General features: G+C 37.1%; 1 protein-coding gene across 3 annotated transcripts in view; it reads left to right on the top strand.

Annotated features, from left to right (window-relative positions):
* CTSC (cathepsin C) overlaps nt 1-14,772 on the top strand; it is a 44,238-nt gene that overhangs the window by 5,434 nt on the left and 24,032 nt on the right. Inside the window, exons 3-4 of one of the 3 annotated variants that reach the window (XM_054439086.2) lie at nt 4,314-4,398; nt 6,065-6,420. The exons of 1 other annotated variant lie outside the window; for it this stretch is intronic. In XM_054439086.2, the coding sequence (XP_054295061.1) occupies nt 4,314-4,398; nt 6,065-6,075 (96 nt within the window). In that variant the 3' untranslated portion in view covers nt 6,076-6,420. Of the gene's footprint in view, nt 1-4,313; nt 4,399-6,064; nt 6,421-14,772 lie in introns of those variants that run through there. One more of the 3 variants, XM_063671311.1, reaches the window with a different exon arrangement.

Below are 14,772 nucleotides of genomic sequence, written 5' to 3'. Positions count from 1 at the left end.
TGTTTTTGAAACTTAATATAATCAGGTAGTCCCAGATAAACATAGTTTGCAAAGTGATAAAATGTCATGTTATTTTAGTAAATCCAATTGCAAGAGTGATGGGAAGCAGAGTTTAAAAACTTAAGAAAGATATTAAGATGGAGTTGACTTTGAATAGTAAAGTCATCCACTGTTGATGGGTGATATTTATTAATACAGAAAGTTTACAGATTTTACCACAAGCATCAGGGTATTTCCTGCAGCTGGGGAAACCGTGCTTGAAAGGATGCTTAACTCAAGGAAAACACAAGCCCATTTAATAAGTATTGCATGTGAGAATTGTTCCTATAGAATTAGAAAGCATCTTTTACATTAAAATTTATTTTTGTAAAAGGAGAAAACATCAAAACTTGAGTAGTATTTGCTATTCAAAGAGTCTTACATAAACAAAAACATACTCAACCTACTGCCATTACAGAAATATTTGACATATTCTTGCCATGCTTACCTCCCATCGTTGTTGTTATCCTACAAATCAATTGGATTTTCAAACCTCTCCACTGACTGGAAGCCTACAACTTGCTTCCTTTTACCCTCTTTATATATGCTTCAGATATGCTTGAAGTAGATTGTTTCTTACTGTTCTTGCTGCTCGAGTTTGTTGAGTAGTTGGTACATGCAGAGTATTTGTATGTTATGACATATGTAGGTTTTGTCCATGGTTCCTGGCTCATAACTCACTCCCAAGACCCTTGTTACAGAAACCAGACTCTCTCTCTCTGATCTTCTCCTACCCTCCTTTCATCTGCCCACTGCAGGACTCTAATCTGATTATGGGTTCTAAGACCCTCATACCAGAGAGTATTCTGCCCCATACCTTAGCAGAAGGAACACTGCACAGAGATACCAAGAAGAATCTGAACAGACAGGCCTTGTTAGGTTTAGATCATGCCCTTGTAATCAAATTACATTTCAACATGGTTATCCATGTTTAATCATGTGTATTCAATGAACGCTCCATAAAAGCCCAAGAAGAACAGATTTGAGGGAATTCTGAAGCGCTAAACACGTAGGGTCTGACAGGAAGGTGAAGAAGAACTCATCATGCTGGAAGGGTGGTCCACCCTAACTCCACAGGGACAGAAGCTCCTGTGCCTGGGAACCTTCCAGACCTTGCCCTATGAATCTCTTCAAGTGCCTGTGTATTTATATCCTTTCAAATATCCTTTGTAATAAATCATAAACGTGTTTCCCTGAGTTTTATATGCCACTCTGTCAAATTAATTGAACCCAAAGAGGGGGTTATGGGAACCCCAATTTGAAGCCAGTCCATCAGAAGTTCTGGAGGCCTGGACTTGAGACTGGTGTCTAAAGTGGGCAGGCAGTCTTGGGGACTAAGCCCTTAACGTACGGGATCTGTAACTGTCTCCTGGTAGGTAGCATTGGAGTTGTACTGGAGGGCACTGAGCTGGTGTCTGCTGCAGAATTGATTGCTTGCTTGCTGGTGGGGAGAACTTCCTACATATTTTGGGGTCACCGAAATCTTTTGTATTGATTGTTGTTGCTGACTGAGAATAGGAAAAAGCACGTTGAGTAGTTTTTCCACACCACAGCATTCTTTTAGGCTCCTGCTTTTACCTTCTGCTTCCCTCAGCATCCTGCATCTCACCAGGAGAGTCACAGCTTCTTCCCCATTCTCGGCATTCCACTTCGGAATCAATCAGAATAGCTCCTATTGCTAGAAACTTGCTTTATTAAGTTCTGCTTATTCGGGGCTTATCTGAAAGAGAAACATTTTTTATGATTTGAGATTTCTAAGCCTTTTTAAAACTTGGTTTTAACAGCTTGAGAAATTGGGGGTATAGTAGGGATGGAGATACATGTATTTGGATGTGACTTAAAGCTAGATAAAAGTTTGGAAGGAATAAAACTTTGACATCTAAAGTTTTTGCATAGTTTGAGTTGAGCAGGAGGTACTAGGTATGTTTTTAAAATATTTTTTTCAGCCAGGCACAGTGACTCATACCTGTAATCCCAGCTATTCAGGAGGCTGAGGCAGGAGAATTGCTTGAACCCAGGAGGCAGAGGTTGCAGTGAGCCGCGATCACACCATTGCACTCCAGCCTGGGTGACAGAGCGAGACTCCGTCTCAAAATAATAATAATAATAAAAAATAATGAAAGATTTTTTCTTACTCAGCATCCTCCAGGCATTTTATTATCTGAGCACTTTATGGGAGTTACATATTACATTTAGGGCCCACTCAGGTGGGTGGGTATCTAAGCATTTGAAATAACCTTATGTAAACTAATAAGGAGTAATTAGGCCTGTGGCAAGATGGAAACAGTCTTAGAGGCATTCAAATTCAAATTTCCTTTAAAACACTGGGCTGGCCAAAACAAAAGACAATACTATCTACAGGCCAGTTTCTAAGATTATCAGATTTTAGTAGCATTTACCATTTCATTGTACTTGGCACACTTTAGCAAATTTGCACTTCTTAAAAGTACCTGCAGGCAATCTCCTATATAAAAACACAATGCAGGCTAACTTGGCTCCTGCCTGTAATTCCAGAACTTTGAGAAGTTGGAGACTAGCCTGGCCAACGTGGTGAAACCTCATCTCCACTAAAAATATGAAAATTAGCCAGGCCTAGCGGCGCACGCCTGTAGTCCCAGTTACTTGGGAGGCCGAGGCAGTAGAATCGCTTGAACGCTGGAGACAGAGCTTGCAGTGAGCTGAGATTGCACTACTGCACTCCATCCTGGGCGACAGCGTGAGACTGTGTCTTGAAACAAAACAAAACACACACACACACACAGTGTAACAACACAAAACAGAATACTGTGAAAATGCTTAATTATGTCTGACTTTACATGATGGCTGGATAAGTGATTATTTTTTCTTCTTTGTGCTCTTATGTACTTTGTTCATTTTTAATGATGATCATGTGTAAAGCTCCTCTGTGTAGCATCCTCTCCACCAAATTGCCCAGAGACAGGAAGTCCTGTAAAACAAACTAAGCTCCAAAAAATGACCTCCTGTTGAATAGGCTTTTTTTTTTTTTTTTTTTTTGAAATAGAGTCTAGCCCTGTCGCCCAGGCCCTCACTCCTTCCACCTCCTGGGTTTAAGAGATTGTCCTTCCTCAGTCTCCAGAGTAGATTCGATTATAGGTGCCCACCATCACGCCCAGCTAATTTTTGTATTTTTAGTAGAGATGGGGTTTCACCATGTTGACCGGGCTGATCTTGAACTCCTGACCTCAAGTGATCCGCCCACCTGGACCTCCCAAAGTGCTGGGATTACAGGTGTGAGCCACCACGCCCAGCCTGAATAGCCTTTCTAACCTTTTACTGTTTCTCATTTTACTTTCTCTGAGGCAGTAAAAGAAACTGACTCTAAAAGGGAGCAGTAGAGAAGGGACTCAGATTTTATTTTGAAGATTAAGCTACCCAAGGGCTGAGGAAATATGTAGAGGGGAAGTAGACTCATTATGGCTGGAAATTTTATTTGGTGATAGTGAAGCAAATCTTAGGGCTTTCTAATTGAGCTTTTGTTTGGAGCCATCCAATCTTAATAGAACTATAAGCTAAAAAAAATGACCATCAGTGTTTCTAAAGCAAGTTGCTACTCAAAACAAGAACACTTTGGGAGGCTGGGGCTGGTGGATCACCTGAGGTCAGAAGTTGGAGACCAGCCTCAACATGGTGAAACCCCTCTCTACTAAAATTACAAAAAGTAGCCGGGTGTGGTGGTGCACGCCTATAGTCTCAGCCACTTGGGAGGCTGGGGCAGAAGAATCGCTTGAACCCGGGAGGTGGAGGTTGCAGTGAGCCGACATTGTGCCACTGCATTTCAGCCTGGGTGACAGAATGAGACTCTGTCTCAAAAACAAAATAAACAGAAACAAGAACTCTATGTTGAGAAATCCATACTAGATGATTTAATTTCTCACTTTGTGTGCTAATGATTAATAAATTTCAAGCTTATCACACAGCCAGAAATGTCGCCTGTGTTTCTACAATAAAAGATTTGGGAATATTGTGCCATTTTTTCACTGAGCCTTCTGGGTTCATTATTAAGATATAACAATTTTAGAAGACTTATTGAGATAGGTATGCTTTTTAAAATATGGATTCAATATATCAAGCTCAGCATTTTTTCTTTTCTTTTTTTTTTAAACAACTTTGGGTTCACTTGTAAGAGTATTTCAGTGGAGGGAAAGTATCAGAAGTTTAGCACTGAGTGCCTGCCTAACTATTTTACGTCTTTTTTCATGATGATGCTTAATCTCAACATAATGACTCAGTTTACCATTGTAAACTCTTTGTAGGATGTCACTGATTTTATCAGTCATTTGTTCATGCAGCTGGGAACTGTGGGGATATATGATTTGCCACATCTGAGGAACAAACTGGGTGAGCTCCATTGAAAAATTTCTAACTTTTTTATTAAAAGCAAGCTTCCCCACTTCCTGGTGGCTTATGCAAATTAATGCCTATTTATTCATCAGAGAGTGACTGGAGAGATTATGGTTTTCTTATGAATTTCTTGCTTGAGCCTGCTTGTCTGCTGTTTCTAAGTTGTCTGCACTTTTTTATGTGAGTAATTTTCTACTTTATTATGTTCTGTTTTCACATGTCAAATCAGCTCTCCCAAGAATGATACTTGTAACCTAAGTAGACGTGAACCGAAAAGGGTAAAGACCCAGCTAAGAAAAAGGTTGACTCAAGTTCAGTTCACATTCATAAAGTAGTTATGCTGCCTTAGGTTGCTTATTCTTTTCTTGAAAAGAATCCCTCGAGAGAGAAACATGTGAGGCCACAGCAGCTTAGATCTGTCTTCCACAGAGAAGGTAGCTTTTACAGAGAAATTGACATACTCATGACTTACCTGACATGACCCAGCTTTGTAAAACTGGCTTCTATTAAAATAGTCTTAATAGACTATTCACTGAGGAGAAGAGAATCTTATTCACTCTTTACATTCTCTTCACATTTTCAGAATAGATGTTTAAATCATTGCTCACACTGGATCCATAAATGTCTAAAATTTTGATGAAGAAATAGGTGATTAGAGAGTAAAATTAATAGAGACTTACCCTTCCTTGCATTTTAACATAATATTCTTTCCCCTTTTCCTTCCTCTGTTACTTGGCTCTTAAATACCGGAAGTGAGATATGAAAAAGGGAACTGGGGACAAGTATTGAAAGCACCATAGGTTTATCTTATAGTAGCATTTTCCGTACTTTATAATGGACCAGCAGTGGCCCACACATCTGCCGGGTAGGAATTGCTCATCAGTTGTGTCACGTTATCTTGTTAAGCTTCAGCAACGTTCCATACAGCCACTAATAACAGATGAAAGTGAGCATTAGAGTTGAAATTAATAAGCTGTTTCTTCTCAGTTCTTTCTGGTAGTTGAATAAATATAGAACGTATTAAATAGTTTTCTTTATTTCAGAACTTCTCAGAATCTGTAATATATTGTGTGGTGGTAGCTTAGGAGGGAGATACAGTAGGAAACTTTTCCCAGATAGGTTCACTATTTTTTTTTTCCACAAAAAATAAGCTGTTCTCAAAATACAGTTTACAAAATTTTATTCTTAACTCTTCACTCTTTCTCCTAGTTAGGGAGGCTGCTCCAGCAGTAGAAAAGATAAACCCTGGTAATTTGTTGTGTAAATGGGATAAATAGCCTAGTACCTAGTCATATGGATTCAGGCAGCACTGAGCCTAAATTAAAGTTTGTAAGGTATACATGTTAATCTATCTAAGTTACTATATTTAGCCTGTTTCTTAAGTATATTTCAGAAACATATTCGTTTTTTTCAGTGGCAGTTATCTTCAAATGCATGTGCTTCTAAAGCATGTTGGTTGCATGTGCAATACATGTTGCTTAAGCATTTAGCTTCAGAATGGCATCTTTCTTGTGAATGTCTTAACATTTACAAAAAAATACCAGGATCTCAAATATTAGTGCTGGTATTTTTTTTTTACTTAAAGAAATTGATATGATTAAATATTATTAAGAGACAATATGATCCTTGTTGGCGTGTAACCCTAGTTTTTATTGTCTTGTAGTTATTAAATAGAGCATCTGTTGAGGGACTCTTTTAAAACCACAGCCATGAACAGACGTTGGGGCTAAGAGACAGAGCAGCCTGCGACAGTGTGGACCTACCTGTAGCAGCTAGCAAAGGCCTCTAGCAGCTACAGTCCCTTCTGGAGTCTTTATTTGCATGCAAAATGCAAAGGAGTCCTGGTGATCTACCTCCAAGGCAGCTGCCCTCCTGAACATTCCCTTGGAAAACAGTAAACATCATTTTGGAATGTGAACAACCAGAGACTACAGAGGAGAAAGGAAAAAAAATTCTGGAAGATGGAAAATCTTGGGTGGCTTCACCATTCAGTTTTTTAATAAAAGGAACAATAAACAACACATTGTTCTTTTTCTCTTTTGAAATCCCTTCTATTACAGTGATTTTTTTCTAATATTGTCAGGATTTGAAGTGTATGTTTTGTTTTATTCACAGCGTAAATTTTATTCACAGTTTAACTGTCTCTGCCTGAGTGTCTTTCCTTTCTCTAATTACCTTGAGGATCCCAAGAGCCTGTTGTAAGGAGAAAATAAGGCCCTTGGATCTCTTGAGATTCACAATATAAGTTAATGAAGGGAAGATGGTCCTATGGAGGACATATTTAAAGAAGGGAAAAAAGAGGCTTTCTCAGATATGTCAGACTGCTATAGTATACTTTACAGATTATAGACCTCCAGTACCTCTGGCCAGAAAGATGGTATCGGAAACACCCTTTTTTTTTTTTTTCTTTTCTTTTTTCATTAGGTACAAGCTTTGTGCTAAGAAGTTGACATACTGTAAGCTACGAAAATTCTGTAAAGTAGATATAACTAGTTCCATTTTATAGATAGAGAAAATTAATCTCTTACAGTGCTAAGCTCACGGAGTTTCTAACTGTAAAATGCTAGAACTTGTCTTTCAAGCCTAAAGACTTCCTTGGGGCTAAATAGTGAAAAAAGCCATTTCACAAATAAGTAAATGGTATTTAGAGGCATATTTGGATTTCCTGGTAAATTCCAGTCTGTGAGCATCATGAATATTAGTTTAATGTTGCATGGGCTCATGTTGAAGTTTTAAGACAAGAATTGCCTTGAAGCTTAGGTTTCCTTAGCTATTAGGCTACTGACTTTCTTGCCTAAACCAGGGTTTTTTCATTGAAGACCAAAACTTACCTTCTCCTTCCCTTTGTAGTTTGGAAATTGGTAGAAGAGCTTTGTAAACTTCAAATTAAGTACAAACTAAGTGTCATAGTCAAATTTACTAATCTTAATTACAGTATTGTTCACACTGATTGCTATCTTCTAGCTCTTTCCTGCCAAATAATGGTCTTGTTTCCTGCTCTGTTGGTTTAGAGCTGACTACTTTCAGCTTTGGTAAGCCTGAAATTATGGGGTTATGTTTAATTCATATTGTCTGGGTGGACTTTCCTCTCTTGCATTTCTGCTTGAATAGAAGAATTTTTCTCTAGAGAGTAGTTTGTCATCCTTACTCTATTGATTCAGATGACTCTTTGTATGATCTGAGAGGTATACTGTTCTGCTATTCTGAGAAGAAGTATTTCATAAAGATGAACTAAGAGTACAGTGGACTGCTACAGTGGACTGCTCCCACCTGGAAACTTTTATCTATCTCACCTCTGGACCTGATAAATTCTTTATCACTCAGGACCTTGATGACACTGCTCTCTGAAACCCTCCCCAGCTCTCTCCATTACTGTGAGAAACATCAGAACTTTGGTTCCCATTGCATATCACAGGTACCTCTGCTTTCATGCTGTGCTGTAATGGAGTGATTGGGTAGCATGTTTTCATCTCTTTCCAGATTGAAAATCTGTATTTCTCCCTGTATATCTTCAACACCTAATGCACATAGAACTTTGTAGGTACTTGGAAAATGCACCACAGTTCTCTTTTCTTTTTTGCAGACTTTTCACAGGTAATACCAACTTACAAAGAATTAATTTTGTAGGATTCTAGAAACACAATCAGGAATGGTGCTATATGCATCTTTTTTGATTCCCTGCTCTAAAGAATATTATCAGGTTACCTTCCTGCAGAGTTTTAAAAGAATTGCATATTTCAAGCTGACTTTCAGGATGTAAATATAACCAAAGCAACTGATATGTAAAAAATATATTCAATGGCATTCCTAGATTTTCTTCTAGGGTGTTTTATTGTTTTGGGTTTTACATTTAAGTCTTTAATCCATCTTGAGTTAATTTTTGTATAGGTGTAAGAAAGGGGTCCAGTTTTAATTTTCTGCATATGGCTAGCCAGTTCTCCCAGCACCACTTATTTAATAGGGAATCCTTTCCCTATTGTTTGTTTTTGTAAGATTTGTCAAAGATCAGATGGTTGTAGATGTGTGGTCTTATTTCTGAGATCTCCATTCTGTTCCACTGGTCTATGTGTCTGTTTTTGTACCATGCTTTTTTGGTTACTGTAGCCTTGTAGTATAGTTTGAAAGATAGCATGATGCCTCCAGCTTTGTTCTTTTTGCTTAGGATTGTCTTGGCTATACGAGCTTTTTTTTGGTTCTATATGAATTTTAAAATAGTTTCTTCTAATTCTGTGAAGAATATTAATGGTAGTTTAATGGGAATAGCATTGAATCTGTGAATTACTTTGGGCAGTATGGCCATTTTCACGATATTGATTCTTCCTATCCATGAGCATGTAACGTTTTTCCCTTTGTTTGTGTCCTCTCTCATTTCCTTGAGTAGTGGTTTGTAGTTCTCCTTGAAGAGATCCTTCACTTCTTCTGTATTCCTAGGTATTTTATTCTCTCTGTAGCAATTGGGAATGGGAGTTCATTCATGATTTCGCTCTCTGCTTGCCTTTTGTTGGTGTATAGGGATCCTGGTGACTTCTGCACACTGATTTTGTATCCTGAGACTTTACTGAAGTTGCTTATCAGCTTAAGAAGCTTTTGGGCTGAGATGATGGGGTTTTCTAGATATAGGATCATGTTATCTTCAAACGAAGACAGTTTGACTTCCTCTCTTCCTATTTGAGTACCGTTTACTTTTTTCTCTTTCCTGATTGCCCTGGCCAGAACTCCCAATACTATATTGAATAAGAATGGTGAGAGAGGGCATCCTTGTCTTGTGCCAGTTTTCACTGGGAATGCTTCCAGCTTTTGCCCATTCAGTATGATATTATCTGTGGGTTTCTCATAAAAAGCTCTTATTATTTTGAGATATGTTCCTTCAATACCTAGTTTATTGAGAGTTTTTAACATGAAGCGATGTTGAATTGTATCGAAGGCTTTTTCTGCGTCTATTGATAATCATGTGTTTTTTGTCTTTAGTTCTGTTTATGTGATGAATGATGTTTATTGATTTGCATATGTTGAACTGGCCTTGCATCCTGGGGATGAAGCCAACTTGATTGTGGTAGATAAGCTTTTGGATGTGCTGCTGGATTTGGTTTGTCAGTATTTCATTGAGATTTTTTTGCGTCGAAGTTCATCAGGGATATTGGACTAAAGTTTTCTTTTTGTTGTATCTCTGCCAGGTTTTGGTATCAGGATGATGCTGGCCTCATAAAATGAGTTAGGAAGGAGTCCCTCCTTTTCAATTGTTTGGAATAGTTTCAGAAGAAAGGGTATCAGCTCCTCTTTGCACCTCTGGTAGAATTCAGCTGTAAATCCATCTGGTCCTGGACTTTTTTTTCATTGGTAGGCTATTTATTACTGCCTCACTTTCAGAACTTGTTATTGGTCTATTCAGGGATCCAACTTCTTCCTGATTCAGTCTTGGGAGTGTGTATGCGTCCAGGAATTTATCCATTTCTTCTAGATTTTCTAGTTTCTTTGCATAGAGGTGTTTGTAGTATTCTCTGATGGTTGTTTGTACTTCTGTGAGGTCAGTGGTGGTATCCTGTATATCATTTTTTATTGTGTCTGTTTGATTCTTCTCTTATTTTTGACAAAGCTGACAAAAAGAAGCAATAGGGAAAGGGCTCTCTATTCAATTAATGCTACTGTATATCTGGCTAGCCATATGCAGAAAATTGAAACTGTTCCTGTTTCTTAATCCATATACAAAAATCAACTTAAGATGGATTAAAGACTTAAATGTAAAACCCAAAATTATGAAAACCCTGGAATAGAATATAGGCAATATCATTCTGGACATAGGAATGGGCAAAGATTTTATGAGAAAGACACCAAAAGCAATTGCAACAAAAGCAAAAATTGGCAAATGAGATCTAATTAAACTAAAGAGCTTCTGCACAGCAAAAGAAACTACCGTCAGAGTGAACAGGCAACCAACAGAATGGGAGAAAATTTTTTCAATCTATCCATATGACAAAGGTCTAACATCCAGAATCTACAAGGAACTTAACAAATTTACAAGAAAAAAGGAACCCCATTAAAAAGTTGGCAAAGAACATGAACAGACACTTCCCAGAAGATATTCATGCGGCCAATAAAGATGAAGAAAAGCTCAACATCACTGACCATTAGAGAAATGCATATCAAAATCACAATGAGATACCATCTCATGTCACAATGGTGATTATTAAAAAGTCAAACAACATACTAGTGAGGTTGCAGAGAAATAAGAACGCTTTTACACTGTTGGTGGGAATGTCAATTAATTCAACCATTGTGGAAGATGGTGTGGTGATTCCTCAAAGATTTAGAACCAGAAATATCATTACTGCGTATAGACACAAAGGAATATAAATCATTCTGTTACAAAGATACATGCGCACGTATGTTTGTTACAGCACTATTCACGATAGCAAAGACATGGAATCAACCCAAATGCTTATCAATGATAGACTGGAAAAAGAGAATGTGGAACATAAACACCATGGAATACTATGCAACAATAAAAAGGAATGAGATCATGTCCTTTCATGGATGGAGTTGGAAGCTATTATTCTCAGCAAACTAATGCAAGAACAGAAAACCAACCACCACATGTTCTCACTTATAAGTGGAAGCTGAACAATAGAACACATGGGAACAGGGAGGGGAATAACACACACTGGGGCCAGTCGGGGTGGGGGGCAAGCTGAGGGAGAGCATTAGGAGAAATAGCTAATGCATTCTGGGCTTAACCCATTTATGCCTAGTGTTCCGTTTCTGGATCGCTAAGCATGTGGAAGTTCTTTATATCCTGCTCAACGTCATCGTCAAGGTCTGATTTTTCACGTTCAACAAATTGCAACCTCTGGCATAAATGGGTTAATACCTAGGTGATGAGTTGATAGGTGCAGGAAACCACCATGGCACATGTTTACCTATGTAAGAAACCTGCACATCGTGCACATGTACCCTGGAACTTAAAAAATTTAAAATATATATGTATATATATTTAATATGGAATTTTAAAAATTACTAATGAGTTCTTTTGTTTATCTGAGTAATTTTGCATCAACATGCTTTTGTTATGGAAGAGAAGATTCAGTGAGTACAAAATTGCAGATACATGTGTCAGAAGATCCCTGAATATAATAAGGCTTAGCATTCTGTGTCATAATTGCCTGTTAGTATTCCTCTCTGGTCTTTAAACTTCATTAGGGCAAGGATCAACTCCATCTTACTAACCATTTGATTCCCTATGTATTACACGATATATGACAAATAATAAGCCTTCAATAAATACTTGTAAAATAAAGAATATTGTGTAATATATCATGTGGTATTGTTTTATTGATGTGTTCTTTGAAGTGTTGTTACCTTTGTGTCCTTAGAGGCTATGGCGGACCCTTAAGCCATAAATGTTGGATGATTTAGTGGAAAAGAGATTAGACATTTATATTTTATTCTATTTATTTATTTATGTTTTAATCTTGTGTAAGCCTGTAGAGGCCAAGATAGGGCTCAGAGTTAAAAACAGTGATGTTCTAACTTTCAAAACTACTAAAAACAAAATGAGCTATCAAGGGAAATCCTGAGTGTTCTGACTGCAGGGGTTCCCCAAAGCCTGGAGGACCGAAGCTTTGAAATGCTGCATGGTGTGCCTCACCTCTGTTGAGTATAGTGAGGAACGTGAGCTGAGGAGTGGATTAGATGAACTCTTAAGATTTTTTTCCAACTTTACAGTTTGAGTTTATGAGTGAGTAAGTGGGGAATGAACCCAGGGACTTTGACTACTTTGCTGTGCAGTAAATTGCTGTTTTCTTAGCTAATTCTGGAATGTGTATTTTGGTTTTAATGTAATGTCTTTTCAGCACTGGAAATAAACAGATTTATGACCCTCCATTTTCACATGTAAACTTCCAGTTCCTTCAGTAAAATGCTGGAGGTTGCTTGGCTGTAACCACTGTAACTATTTCCTGGCAGTTTTGCATTTTATTACAATTCAACTTTTTAAATAAATGGTTCAGTCCAGTTAATAGGCAGAAAACTATAGCTATTCCTTGGAACTGACATAGGGAATTTGGTTTCTTTCTGAGGAAAGATGTGACATTCTCTGATGAATTTGGCAAAATACCAATTCAGTAAAATTTGCCTGGTTCCTTTCTGACAGCAAATGGAGGTAATTTGTACATATATAGATTTCTACAGTAAACAAAGGGCAAAAATGGAAACATTGTTTGTTTTTTAATGTTACTGGAATATAATATTTCCATATTTGGTTAATCATCAAATCATTCAACTCCATGCAAAGTACTCTTTTCTGAGATGATAAATCGTCTTGATGGATTAGACTTAGATGTCTAAATTTTTTATTATGTATTCTAAATTATCTATAGGTACAGTTTGAAAATTATATATACATGTATCACTGTACTACTACATTTGTTATAAAATGTGAAATATTAAGCGATTAAATAATATTTTATTAATGTCATAAAATTGTACCCTACCCAAAATATATTTCAAGAAGATATCATTTGAAAATAATGTAAAATATTATTCATTATTATGATTTTGTTGCCAAAAGTAATGTTAGAGTCCCTGTTACTGATAATTTTCATGACTGTAAATTTTCAACATTTGGAAACAAAATTTTCTGATGTGTTTTAAAATCTTAAAGAATTTCAGTAGATTTTGACACATTTTTGTTAAAAGTATGAAAGTGTCACAGCTTTAGAAGAATTTAGAATAATTACTGATTGGTATTAGGGATGACAATTTTAATAGACAGATTTTAACTGAAACATTTGCTTTATTGATGACTAGGACTAAAAATATTATGGTGATGGAACCATTTCAAAACATCTGTTTTTAAAAACTTCTTTTAACATGTTTGACAGAAATCAGAATAGGGTAATTATAAACTTTGGCATTTTCTTATGTTTGCATCATTAGTATTTGCAAATCCTTGTTTCTTTGCAAGTGTATTTTAAACTGCTTGTTCATTTTGTGTGTTAGCCTGATTAATTCAGATAAGATGCTCAAGTCAATTTAAGCAGGCAGATGTGGAAAAGGGAATATGCTGTGCCTTAACCATCTTGTAGGGACTTACTAGCACACTGTACATAACAGATGAACATCTGATATTGGATCTGATGGGCACACCAATGTTGTTTCATATATTAAATAATAGTGGAAGTTTTCAATTAATTTTTGTTTTGTTTTGTTCTTTTTGAGCCGGAGTTTCGCTCTTTTCGCCAAGGCTGGAGTGCAGTGGCACATGGTTGCAGCTCACTGCAATCTCTGCCTCCCGGGTTCAAATGATTCTTCTCTCTCGTCCTCCCAAGTAGCTCAGATTACAGGCATGTGCCACCATGCCAGGCTAATTTTTGTATTATTAGTAGAGACAAGGTTTCACCATGTTGGCCAGGCTGGTCTCAAAATCCCGACTTCAGGTGATCCACCCGCCTCAGCCTCCTAAAGTGTTGGGATTACAGGCATGAGCCACTGCACCCAGCCAATTGTATTTTTATGTTAGAAATATATATGGGAGTTAGAATACTTTGTTTCCAATGTTCCTCTGGAAACCACTGGTTGAAAGGATAGGTCCCAGTGTCAGCTGCCCAGTTGGCAGTTTTGGATAGAATATAAGTTCTATGAAGGCATGGATGAAGTATCCTTCATGGTAACGATGGTAATGTTAGTATAGTCACTTGTTTAATGTTTTATAACTTTTTAACTCTTCCAACTGCAATTTCATCTGTATCTTTCATAGCAGTCCAGTAAAGTAGTATCAGTTATAGATATCATTCCTACTTTCAGATGAAGTAATTGAGGCTCACTAGTTGTGACTTGCTCAAGGTTACGTAAATGATAAGTGACAGAACTGGATTTAAAGGGCGGAGTCCACTTTACTAAACTGTCTCTGTCTTCTAGCCAAGTGTGTTATGTAAAGTAAGTATTCAAACATTGGCTAAGTATATTATTAATCAGGAAAACAGCAGAACAGGTTTAAGGAATTTTTTTTTCACTCTCCTCAGTGTCAAAAAGCAGTCAAGTAAAAGATCCAAGATAAATAACTTCAGTTCCCAAAAATAACTTCAGTTCCAAAATTTCCCTATGACTAGGTAGATCTAATTGGATAGCTGATAAAATGAGTGGGAAATTGAAGAAGGGGTATTTTGAGAATGTGCGGCAACTTAATGGTAATTTCGAAGAAGCAAATGGATAGTTATTGAATCATAATAGTTTTCTAAACTTAAATACTGGGGCTTGATCTTCAGAGTTTAGGAAATTATCTATTTTTTGCAGTAGAAATTGGCATAAATGTATGGAAACTTAAATTATCTCATCTGTGCAAGGCAGTCTTCAGAGATTGATGTTTATATAAGTGAA

Source organism: Pongo pygmaeus, chromosome 9, assembly GCF_028885625.2.
Source record: "Pongo pygmaeus isolate AG05252 chromosome 9, NHGRI_mPonPyg2-v2.0_pri, whole genome shotgun sequence".
NCBI lineage: Eukaryota > Metazoa > Chordata > Mammalia > Primates > Hominidae > Pongo > Pongo pygmaeus.
This window is presented reverse-complemented; position numbering and strand designations above follow the sequence as displayed.